The 13,495-nt window shown below is 38.7% G+C and overlaps 1 protein-coding gene across 1 annotated transcript in view; it reads right to left on the reverse strand.

The window, feature by feature from the left end:
• Positions 1-406: 406 nt before the first annotated feature.
• METTL24 (methyltransferase like 24) overlaps positions 407-13,495 on the reverse strand; it is a 114,766-nt gene continuing 101,677 nt past the window's right edge. Inside the window, exon 5 of the mRNA XM_022554302.3 lies at positions 407-6,047. Coding sequence (XP_022410010.3) covers positions 5,733-6,047 — 315 coding nt within the window. The 3' untranslated portion in view covers positions 407-5,732. The remainder of the gene's footprint in view (positions 6,048-13,495) is intronic.

Genomic DNA, 13,495 nt, shown 5'->3' on the forward strand with positions numbered 1-13,495 from the left:
TGCTAGAATAATGAGATTTTCAAGCTAGAAGAAACCTTAGAAATCAAATATTCCAACCTAGAATAAGAAAATAGGCCGATGAGGGTGATGAATTGCTTGGTATCACGCAGCTGGTTAGCAGCTGGGTCAGAATCTTTCTCCCTTCATCCTGCTATCCTTTCTCTTCTACATACTGCCAACTTAAGTATGTATTTTTAAAACTGTCAGATTTGTGTTGTAATCTTTGTGGCTTCCAGCTTGCTTTCACTGAGGTAGTTTTAAAGACTGTATTTATTTCATCTTTTAGTAAAACAGAACCTATAGCTAAAGAGATTCTCATAGCCTCTTCCTTGAGAGTTAGACTTAATGGTAACTGCCCGAAAGGACTTTTCTTGGTCAGACTTCAAATATCCTGGAGAACATAATACCCGCTCTCACCTTGTTTGTACTCTTTGAACAACTACCTTAAATTTTTTTGTCCTAGAAAAACAATGTGATTTTAATCATTTTTGTAGAAATACCAGCCCCTGTCCTTTACATCATACCTTCTTTCTCTCATAAACTGAAAAATATTCTCCATGCTACTGTGAGTTGTGACCAAATACACTGACTCTAAAAAGTGTGTTTTCTGGGAATTGGTTAAAAAAAAAAAAAAAGGACAATGAGGAATGAGAAAGGAAGATTGAGGTTTTATATCCTAGGGTACCTTCTACCAATACTTGAGCCTTTAATTATTATTGTATTTATTCGATTCAATTATTATATAGCTCTCAAGTCCCTGAGGTCAAGAAAGATCTTCAGGTAGCATCCTTTAATCAGGAATGAGGACTATTGCACGCAGTGCAATAAACCACCATGTCAAGAAAAGGACAAATTGTGCCTAAAATTAAATTAACCAAAATGAGAAATATTGGTCCATCTAAATTCCAAAGACATTTTTAATACCAGAAAAAAAGTCAATAACAAATGATGATGAAATAATTTCACTGAAAAATCCTTTGTGAAATAGCTTTCTTTATATTCATATTCAACAATATTTATGGAGCACCTTTAACCTAGCAGGCTCCATGGTAGGCACTGGGAATACTGACATGGTGTCTACCCTCATGGAGCTTACAGTCTGCTGGGAAAGCCATTACACAAGCAGATCCATTAAAGTAAAAGGAGCGTGAAGCGGGGGAGAATAGAAGGCATTGTAAGGAGACATAGCTGGGGGCCTTCAATATGGGAGTCCCTGAGAAAACGATGTTTGATCTGACACCAATCCTTGAGAAATAATACTTTCTTGTACAGATAACTAATAGCTTATTTTTATTGATACATAATTGTGGTTTCTCAATAATGTTATGGAACCCACTTGGACTTTTGGTTATTATATATACCCACCTAGGGGCGATGTCAAAATATCCAATGACTGGTAATGCATGACATAGAGCAGTTAGAATAGAACCTAAACACAGGGATGGTGCAGGGTCCTGGAGGATGCCTATTGTGCTGTGCATTAATTGCTTGATCTTGGGGCGGTCTGGGGGTCTTGTGGGAGGCAATGCAGTGGAGGAGAACCTCTGGAGGACTGAGGACCACAGTCATTCACCAACTCTGCTCCCTGGTACATACTGATTGCATATCTGTCCTATATATACTGAGTTTCTATATTAAAATAGTCTAGATTAGAATCCAAACTTAACAGGAAAAAAAACCCTTATTACTTCAGACAATCTTATTGCATAAAACCAATCACTAAGAAAAACTTATAATATTTTATATGAGAATATAAATTGCTAGTTTTACACAGCAATTAGTTTTAACAAGTGTTGGGGACTAGCATTTCTCCATACAGCGCTAAATATAAAGTGTGACAATATTAAGCTTGCTTGATTTACTTTTCTTAAGGACAGAAATACAATAAAATTATAGAATTTCTAAATTTAAGCAGTTTAAGAATACCTTGAATCTTTGGATTACGATTTCATGTGATAAGTAAAGTTCAAATACCTCTTTAAATGTAAGAAAAAGGAACATATTTTAGCATACAATTAAATGCACTGAATTCACAAAGAACCAGCAATTGGCTAGTACAAAAAAGAATTATGTTATTGCTTAAAAGGCAAAATAAGTTTATCTCCAAAAGAAAAGAATTATATTACGTAATTGAGCTTGTAGGTACCTACCATTGTATAGTCAAGTAGAATAATCTGTTTAAATGAGGCCTTCATTTTTCATCTGGAGAAATATGACGACGAGGCTGGCTCCCTGGTATTAATTCAAGCTTTGCAAAATCCAAACATGTAAAACTTAGGAAATGCAAATCTTGTACTGTATTTACTATATACTAAAATCTTATAGTCAAAGCAGAAATGCTTACATGAATAACTGATTTGGACTAAACACTGTAAATTCATGAATTTGCTTTTGTTCCACCCTGATGTAAATACTAGTGGACCTTCAGTCAATTCTAACATAAGTTTGTTTATCTCTTCCTGGCTCACTTCATTTGAACTATGTCAAATAGTTACAAATATTTATATGATAACCTATTATAACTGTGTCAAATACAATCACTCTAAGAAAAGGGAGAACGGGAAAATTGTTTTTCTTTGACTTTAATCTCAAATTGTGATTTAGCACAACCTTTTGTGCTAAAAGGTTGACCTCTGAATCTCTTACATCCTCATACGTCTTTCATCCAAAAAGGAACAGTTTTTAAAATCATTTGAGAAGAGCATTATTAAATTTCTATCTTCAGATTCATTTATGAGCACTGCTCTGGTAGGAGTTAATTAAGAGATGTATGTCACAGATATTCACATCTGAGCTCATATATCTGCAGGTCAAAGGCGAGTTTGAAACAAAGGAAACTTACACTACACTTCCAAGTGACTGGGCCTTCCCTAAAATCTAGGAGCAAAGTGCGGCATATTGGGACCAATGAGGGCCAAGGGTCATTTCCAGGACTTGCAAGATCTTTCCTGGCAACCTGAATATATTGACAGAGAAGCTGTTGGGACCCCATATTTTTTCAGTAAGCCTCCATTTGGTGGGCACATTTTAATTAAGTAGATTGTTTAAATTAAACCTGCATGCTACAAAAATGATCCCAACTCTAACAGCAGGTCTGGTATTAGTAAATTTGTAGGCTTTTCTTCCCATTTACTAATAGGGAGGCAAAAATATGTCCTTACGTTTGTCAAAGGCTATTGAAGCAGACGGAGGAGGGGCCCTGCATGGGCTTTGGGATCTGGCAGTCTGAGATATGGATTCCTGCTTCACCATTTGAACAATCTGAATAAGGTATTTAACCTCTCAGAGTTTCCTTACCTGTATAATTGGGAAAATTACACTTCCTTATAGGACTGTTTGGAGAATTAGGAATAATCTATGCACAGTACTGGGCACATAGTAAGCTCTCAATGAATAGCAGCTCTTGATTTTGTATGTTTGTTTTTTGTATTTTGTTTGTGTTGTTTTTGTGGTGCTCCTGGCACCTAGGGGGAGGGCCAGGGATGCTGCTAAACATCCTACAATGCACAGAATGGCCCTCCCTCCCCCAACAAAGAATTATCCAGCCCCAAATGGCAATAGCGCTGAGGTTAAAAAACCCTGGCCCACACAATAAACATAATAATTCTAGAGGCAGGGAAACCATAGCAACAGTCAGAATATTCATCACAAATTTCAAACTCTCCATGAAGGGAATGAAGGACAGTCTTAGAAAAAAAATCATAAAATAAGTACAAATAACAATTGAACAGGCTGCCTAGTAGGTGGGTGTGGGTGGGTGTGTTTGGGATTTATTTTGAGTTTGTCTTTATTTTTTTCTTAACAGTACTTCCATTCTTGCTTCAGATATATATAGTGTGATGAAGTCAATGTTCTGCACCACCAATCCGGAATCAATGGTAACCTGTCCTGTACAAAGGGGGCTTTCAGTAATGCCATTAATCTTCAAGCCCATGAGTTAAAAATCTTGGTATGAGTGTGAATACATCTAAAACCTAGTCACACTAACTAGATACTTAGGATTAGTATACTTCATACCTTGGTATATAAGAAGGGTTAAAAATTTTAATGTATAAAAAGATCTGTGTTTACTTTAGTGTATAAAATTTTTATTAAAAAATGAAAGACAATCTGTGATATAATCCAAACAGGACTGAAGTTAACTTTGTTTTGGAGGCCACACCATGCAAACTAACAGTAAAAACCACTTTTGAGTTTGATAAACTTTTTGTACTTTTGAAATACCTAGGGACACTGAAAGCAACTAAACTGTTATTTCAAATCAAAGTTATTCAAGCTGGTCCTCTCACTTCAATGACTTTTATTAGTGTACTATAAGTTTTAATATAAAAAACCTCATTTATATTTTAAAAAATCATCACTACTAATTCAGAAAGTCTTATTCCCTTTTGAACCCAAGTTAGTAAGATGATATAACTCTATTGTATTTTGGTTTCTCACCTGAGGAATGGTATTTTCAAACCACTGCAAAAAGCAAAAAGCCAACCCAGGGCATGTCTGGGGTGGAAGAAGGTAAAACGATGGGGAGAAGGAATAGAGGTCTAGTAGTAATCAGTATTTTATGCTCTCCCAAAATTTCTTAAATGAACAGTGTATGTATTCCTGCTCTCTTGGGATATAAAAAATACCAGAAGATGTACTTAATTTATAATAAGGTAATAATTTGATTTATTTTTATACTATTTAATTTATTTGAAATAGGATTTTTGAAAATCATTTGTAGGGGTAAATGTCTAATCCTGTAAATAGAAATGATAGAGATTGTTTGAACTACTGAGAACATGCATTATCTGCTTAATTAAAAAATATATACAAAAAAGGATTGGTATTACCAAAACACACTGTATCTGTCCCGGGAAAGAGAGAGACTCTGGCCCTCAGGCCACAGGCTTACAATGAATGCAAACTGGCAGCAAGGAAAAACCTAATCTTGGAGATAACAAAAAAAAAAAAAAAATTTGACACCATAGGCAAGTCGGAGGTTGAGAAATCAGGTTTGAAGACACCCAAGTTCTGCTTTGTGTTTAGTTTCATAGGAACAGAGGGTTTTAAGGCTGAGCATGAAAAGAATCCTGAGTTGAATAACTTGATACTCTAGTCTTTTAAACTCAGTTACAGAATTTGGTGTGTCTGAGTTCCCAGAAACCAGAATCAGTGGTTCTTATAAAGTCACAGCATGGCCTCAACAAAAACTGAGGAAGAATAATTGAAATCTACAAGGCTGTAAAGAATGTTATTGACACAGTGAACAAGAAAATCCTAGGAAAAGGTGAGTTAACATCAAATGAAAGGCCCTATTTTAAACAGCAGGCTACACATTTAAGGATCTCATCAACCCAGTAAAAACAGAAATGTGATATTTCTTTTTCATGGTGGTAAATTCATGGATTACAGATACATAATTGATAAGTGTGGGACTATCTTCCAAGCTGAAATGAAAGAGGACAAGCATCCCCACTCTGTCAGAGGCAGACAGGCAAAGAGCCTGGGTTTGGGCAGATGGAGATTGACTACCGTGGCACTCCTGTGTCCATCCCCTCAGCAAGTGTTAACTGTTCCCCCACCATGTGCGAGATGCCAGGCTACGTGTACTACAAAGGCAATAACACAATCCCTGCCTCAAGCAGGTCACAGGCTAGTGGGAGACTGGACAAGTAAACCAGAATAACTAGAATCATGGACATGATCCATGCTGCAAATATTTCCTTGAGTTGCTGATGACCTCCTGCATCCTATTTCCATCTTGTATTCACCCAACTCAGAGTATAACAGCTACTCGCATTGAAAATATCTTTCTTCAGGAATAGCTGAGGTTTAGATAAATCTTTGTAACTGTGAAAAAGCCTAAAATCCTGTAGTTCTAACTCTTTGAGGAGGCTGTACCAGAACCGCACAACACTGCTGTCACTGCCACTGACCTCAAACCCGGGCCAGTGGAGATGGATCTCAAAGATGAGCTGTCCAATTTGTTCAAAGACATCTTCCAGAATAAGATTTTCCAAAACTTTCCATTCTGCGCTTTCCAGATCTGCTTTGAGAACATCAATCTGTAACAAAATGATGAAATGAGATTAGCAGCGTCAATAAACATTGTTAAAAATACCACTGATATCAGAAGCATCACTGTGTAGCTACCTCCCAAGAAAGTAGAATTTTTCAAATTTTAGAGTTAGAAGTCTTTTTCAAATGGTCACTTATGACATGAATTCCTAACCTCACACCACACCAAACGTTAATATACAAATAATGAAATACCAGTCAGAAATCATGATGGACCTTCTTACTCTCTGCCCAGTGGGAATGGATGTCCAAGAAGGAGATGCTGGAGCATGTATATCACAAAGCACCATGTCCACAGCCTCTCCCCAGCAACCTATATGCTGCTCAGAGGAACCCAGCCATGTCCTGGCAGAATGGTAGCCTGCAGGGAGGGACTGACAAAGGGCCACTGCCTACAGGAACCATCTCAAAAAACCTTACTCCCCACCAACTTCATCAGGATTGGAAGCCAGGGAAAGAGTTCTCAGGTATCTGAATTCTGGACTTGAAAAAGAAAATTATTAACATTACTCCATGATTGCTTTAAAAAGTATATACCAGTACAGTGTTCTAAAAAAATTTCTAATAAAACCATTCTCTGTTCATTTAATGAATACACGTTCACATTCCAGGTGAAATGGAACCTAGGAAGAAGAGTAGGGTGGGAGAGATTTTGCAATTAATCAAGCTACGAGAAGCAGCTCCTTTCTGCTGACTTTGCACAAAATCCGTTAGAATAGCAGAATACCAAATACTTCCAGAAAGCAATGAAAGCTAATTACTTTGCTCCTGGCACTATGCTAAGTGCTTCACCTCACAATATTCATTTACTCCTCTCAACAATTCTACAAGGGTGTATCCCTATTTAAAGCTGAGAAAACCAGACTCAGAGATTAATCCATCCTCAGTCACATAGCTTGAGAGACAGTGGTGAACTCTGAACTGAGTCTGTCTACATGGCCCATGTTCTTAACCACGACATGATGTTGAATTCCCATAAACCACAAGAGGAAAAATGGTAACTCAGAGTTCCTAAAAGGCTTTGGTTTGGAAAATAAGGTGCTATTGGAGAGGGAGTAAGGGTCAGTGAGTACAAGTATAGTTATCAGCATCGCCATTTTACACTGGAAAGCAGAGCACCTTCCAGCTTAAAGAATCACTTTCCACATACATTATCTCAGCAAAACAGCCCTATAGGTAAGCAAGGATTTGGTAAAAATGACTTTTCTGCTGCCAAGAAACGGAGGGGGAAGTTAAAGGGGATAATTTGACCACACAGAGGAAGGCTGGCACATTCAGGCACAAATGGGAATAATTAACATGCAGGGAATCACTGCAATAGAGCAAAGCCTATAGCTCCAAGAGGTGACAGCAAAACCCTAAACAGCTCTTCAGGAAGCTGCTAACTGAAGTCACCAAAATCCTACCCATGAAAGTGAAGTATCTTTGACTTTTCAGAAGGATGAATAAGAACCAAGGCCAATCCTGCCCCAGCCTCTCCTTTCTCTCCGTGCATGTCTATTTGACAAGCTTCTCATTTGCAGCTGAGACATGAGGCTCTCAGTGAATGGTAAAATTCCTTGTGTCATTTCAGAGTTGACTGGAGGAGATGCATAGAATTCAGATATAACTGATCCAAGAAAATGGTCTTTGCCCGGCATACTGAGACCCTGCAGGAGAGGCTTTCACTCACTTGCCTTGAATAGTACCTCCTGGTCCACCAGAGAAAGAGTGATAGTAACAACCCCAAGAATATCAGGAGGCCTTAGAAAAGGCTAGATATCCATAAACCAGCTTTTTTGTTGTTGTTGTTGTTCAATGGTTCCAAAATCAAAGGGAAAAGTTTAAAGAAACAAAAGCAACTTTCTTTTCTAAAAGGAAGCGAGCAAAGGCAGGTTCCATGTGAACATATACAAGGCTGAAATAATTCTCGTGAATTGGACACAATAGAGTTAATTCACTCACTCTTCTTTTATCTCTGCTGCCCTGGCGCATTCTTGGCTTTGTTTAATCTTCAAAGTTTTAAGCAGAATATTCCTGAATTAGGGTAATTAGGCTGCCAAAAGAAATACTAAATCAAAACTTCACAGAATTTTTTAACTTATACAGAAAATATCCAAAATTCAAAATCAACATTTGTTGTGTCAGTTCACATAGTCAAGAATATCTTAGGTTTCTTACAGGTTTATTTTTTACTATGGCTTTCTGTGAGTTTGGATATATTGAATGTGATCAATAAATCAAAGTATTAGAGGGGCAGAGTAAACTTAATCAGCCTAAAATTTCAGCCTAAAATTGGCCTAAAAATTATATTGGTGAAGTGTAGACGAATATACTTAACATATTTTTTCAATCATATTTTTAAAACAAGCTATCAATCAGAAGTTATGAGCAACTGGACTAGAGCCTGCGAGCCGCAACTACTGAGCCCTCATGCCACAACTAATGAAGCCCGTGCGCCTAGAGCCCGTACTCCCCAACAAGAGAAGCCAGCGCAGTGAGAAGCCCGCGCACTGCAACAAAGAATAGCCCCCACTCGCCGCAACTGGAGAAAGCCCGCACACAGCAACGAAGACCCAACACAGCCAAAAATAAATAAATAAATTTATATAAAAGAAGTTATGTGCAACTGGAAAAAAACAAATTATTAGGCTAAGTCATAGCAAATACATGCTTTCTTTAGAAATGCAATTTTCATTTACAAAATGCTATTCCAACTAAAGAGCAAAAAGTATTTCAAACATGACCACACTCCCCCACCCCCTTTTGAATCCAGTGACTGAAAATTCTCCACTTCAATCAGAATTATAAAGGTTGATCTAAATCATGCAGCCCAGGGGTAGTACAGCACTGAGGAAGACATAGCTCTTTCCTATTTTCCAGCCTTAGTGCACAGACAGCCAAATGCGGTGAATAAAACACAGTTTTCTCTTCCAGTGTGCTTTTTCTATTTCTTGCATTTCAGAATGTTCTATTACCATAGCTATTTTGCAAGTGTAATTTCTATTATTACTGCATAATGCACCCAATATTATTGTTATTATAAGGTGCTAAACATCTCTGAATAAGGTATGCCACTCTTAAGATTCTAATATCAACTTTCAACAATTATGGCACTAAAAATCATGCAAATTACTATATCAGAATAATCAAGTGCCAATCCTAATACAGTTAGGTTAAATCAGGTTTCTTGAGAAAAACAACTAAATGTTAGCTCTCTGCAAACTCTGGAATAACTGAGGACATATTCTTAAAGGAAGTAGATGAAGCAACCTATTTGGTATAAATTCAGAGGCATTAAAGTAGTCCTCCCATCAAAGTTATCTCCTTTTCCTTGTGCCTGAAATATATAATAAATCACCTTTTATAGAACTTTTTGAGGAAATGAGAATTTTAATTTTAACTGGATTAAGATGTGAGGCCATCTGGCAGCTTCCTCTTCATGGGCACAGTTTATCCTGTGTTCATCCACCCAGAAATGCAGAGATGAGAGGAAAGGAGGGTAAGGTGCACTGGCATGGGTATTAGTTTGCTAGGACTGCTGTAACAAAGTACCACAGATTGTGTGGCTTCAAAAACAGAAATGTGTTGTCTCATTTCTGGAGGCTAGATGTCCAAAATCAAGGTGTCCAACACTGTTGGTTCCTCTGAGAGCTATGAAGGATACTCTGTTTCTTGCCTCTCTTCTAGCTCCTGGTGGTCTGCTGGCAATCTTTAGCATTCCTTGGTTTCTTCATCTCTCTGATCTATGTCTTCATCTTTATACAATGTTATTCCTGTGTATGTGTCCAAATTTCCCCTCTTTATAAGGACACCAATCATATTGGATTAGGGACCCACCCTCCATCATTATGACCTCATTTAAACTAATTACGTCTGGCTTGACTCTGACTCTATTTCCAGTTATGATCACATTCTGAGGAGCCAGGGGTTGTGACTTCAACGTACGTATTTTGGGAGCACACAACAGTGTTTGAAGTAACTACTGCTACAGAGCTTTGGCAAGTATGTGTCAGGAGCCAGTTTTCTGGGGCCAGTGCCTAGGGAAAGTGTCCTGTACCAGAGATCCAAGGGCAAGCAACTATCTGAGGGAATTATGGATGTTGTCCTGCTGGTCCCCTACATCAGCCAACACTGACAGCTCCAATCTTGCTAAATGTCAAACCCAAGGCAGATCAACAAGCCTCCAAAGCCAATTAAAACCATCGTCATTAAACCCCTTTGCTTCATTCCCTGGGTCTTTCTTGGCCACACAACCAGGCCCAGCAGGTGTGGCTCCTGTTTGGCACCCTCCTGTTCCCTAGCCCATCCCTCTCCCTCCTCTGGAACTCCTTCAGGCAGTCAGTGTCCTCATGCCTACAGCTCCCCACCTGAGCCTTTTCCCCTTTGAGGGGGTTCTCCAGCAGGATAGGAAGATTTTGTTACATGCCTGCTAACTTTCAAGAGGGCAAAAGTGGAAGCTGCAACACCAGCATCATTTCTGCTGCATTCTATTGGCCAAAGCAAACCACGAGGCTAGCCCAGATTCAAGGGGAGATGAAACAGATGCCACTCTTGAGGGGAGGAGTGGCATACACAGAAACGAGGAGATAGTCATTGTTCACAGCCATGTCTGCAGATAATTGACCCCAATGATTGAAAACAATATTATTTTATATACAAATCCATGAATGAACTACAGTATTACCATAGACATGAGCCTTAAATGAACACAAGCAACACTCCAGGAAAAATGAATAATAAAGCCTTTATTCATCAGAATATTATTAAAGAAGGGACATTAGGGTATTCCCTGGCAGTCCAGTGGTTAGGACTCCATGCTTTCACTGCCAAGGGCCCGGGTTCAATCCCTGGTTGGGGAACTAAGATCTCACAAGCCTCGCAGTGCAGCCAAAAAAAAAAAAAGAAGGGACATTAATTAAAACACGGTATTTTCTGTTAGATCTGGCTTTCCTTGGAAGTTGACAGAGAACCTGGGATATCCAATGGATTAAAGATGACTAATAAAGAAAATTCTGAAAAGAACAAGTAAACATGTATAAGTCCTAGATATATTAGTCTACTAGGGCTCCTATAACAAAATACCACAGACTGAGTGACTTAACAACAGAAATTTGTTTTCTCACAGTTCTGGAGGCTGGAAGTCCTAGATCAAAGTGTCAATAGGTTTGGTTTCTCCTAAGGTCTCTCTTCATGGCTTGCTGAAGGCTGCTTCCTCACTGTGCTCACATGGCCTTTCCTCTGTATGAGCACTCCTGGTATCCCTTCCTCTTCTTATAAGGACACCAGTCCTACTGGATCAGGGCCCACTCTTACAACTTCATTTTAACCTTAATTACCTCCTTAAAGGCTCTGTGACCAAACACAATCATATTGAGGGTAAGTGCTTCAATTTGTGAATTTGGGGGCGACACAATTCAGTCCATAACAGATATAAAACAGGTATTTTTGCTGTACTTTATTTAGAGGCAACCAGTATCTCTGCACAAAGAGTTTTAAAATACATCCCTGTTACTGCTATGGCAGCCCGGTTGCTGGAGAGGGCCAGCAGTTCTTCCTGCATAGCTAATGGCTACTCCAGTTCTGGGTAGTAAAAATGTGAGCCATCTAATTAACTGAAGGTAAGTCATAGACACTGTGGCAGATTTTATTTTCCAAAGGTGTTCTCACCATTAATGCCCATCTCACATGCTTTTCTACAATATGGCCTTGATCTTCCTCCCATCAAGAGATGAAGTTGATGTCCCCTCCCCAGGGATAGCTTCTTGGGGTGCAACCTACACAGTCACACCAGGCCCTGCACTTAAAAGGGCTCAACACTTGGTTTAATGCTCTGTTGTCACTGACTTGAATTTCTTAATACGTTTTGAACAAAAGACCCTACACTTTCACTTTATACTCAGCCCCACAAATTCTGTACCCTGTCCTGTTACCCTCCCCCTGAATCTTGATGGGCTTGTGACTAGGGACTACTAAAGTCTGGTAGAAGTGACTCTAGGTGACATTCAAGCACAGGTCATAAAGGTGATGCAGCTTCTCCTTTGTTCACTGGTACTCTTTCTCTTGAAAACTTTAGCCACCATGCAAGGTGTCCAAGTGCCCTGAGGCCACCATGCTATGAGTCCAAACTAGCCCTTGCAGAGAGACCATACGAAGAGACTCAATCAATATGAAGAGGGTGATGCCTGACTGACCTCAGTTGCTCCAGCCAGCATCTGAGTGCAACCCGATAAGAGATCCTGAGCCAGAACTGCCCAGAAAAGCCCTTCCCAAACACTGACCCCCAGAAACTGGGAGAGATAATAAAATGATCAACTGCTGTTGTTTTAAGAAACTTAAGTTTTGAGGGTGACTCATTATGTGACAGGAAATAACTAGAACAGAGACCAAGTGCTGTTTATGCAAGTCTTCTTTTGAAACATTACAAGTTACTTGTATAGTGTCAAATACTATATTTTCCAAAGCTATGACTTCTAGAAATTAATGTATATTTAACGAAAGATATCTTCTTATTAAAAAACCAGTACATAGTCATTATTTAAAAAGTAAAGCTACAGATAAGCAAAAAGAAAAAGAATTAAAATACACATCATCTAGAGTTTAAAAACAATTCATTTGAACACCTGGTATATTTCTTGTTAAACATTTTTCTTTGTCTTAAACACACACACATACACACCCCACAGATTACAGCCTACATGGGCATAATTCAAATAAACATGTTGTTTATAAAATTAGAATTATACTGTTTTAAAATTTGCTTTTTAATATAACAGGCCATGAATATTTTTCCAGGCCAATAAATTTTCATCTAAAACATTCTCTCAAATAGCATCCTTGGGAGCTTTCATAAGAATGTGATGGAGGTGAGTAAGGCCCCTGCAGGAGTGAGGGAGATGTGGAGGAGGCCCCAGACCTTCTGCCTCGATTCAACAGGAGCAGCTCCCCTTTTCCCTCTTTTGTATGCTTGGAATCCCTTGTAAATTTTTGCTTAAGAAAGAGCTTTCCTGCCTAAGAAAAAAAGAATTTGGAAGCCTCCAGCTATAATTGTTTTTTTAACAATTTTTATATTGGTTTAATTTACTTAACCAAATTCCCCTTCTGATGGTCATTTAGGTTCTTTCCAACTGGATGATGTTACAAACTGACATGTTCAACCAACTTGCAGCTAAATATTTAAGTGTGTTTGATTCCTTCCTTAGAAGAAGAACACTCCCAGAAGCAGAGTAGCAGGTTCAAAGCATAGACACAGTTTACACCTTTAATAATTTTACTAACCAGCAACCCCTTCCTGTCCCTGCTCTTGAGAAACTGAGGACAAACCAGGTTGCCCTAAGGTGGGAAGCACTGGCAGGCAGACCACAAAAGGCTCCTCCACTGTTATCAGCCCAGTCTACACTCGCTTGTTTTCTTACCCTGAAGCCACATGACACTCTGGAGCATTCCTAAACAGACC

The sequence above is a fragment of the Delphinapterus leucas genome, chromosome 12 (genome assembly GCF_059928025.1).
Source record: "Delphinapterus leucas isolate spDelLeu-1000000601 "Yukka" chromosome 12, BTC_Dleu_Yukka2, whole genome shotgun sequence".
Lineage (NCBI taxonomy): Eukaryota > Metazoa > Chordata > Mammalia > Artiodactyla > Monodontidae > Delphinapterus > Delphinapterus leucas.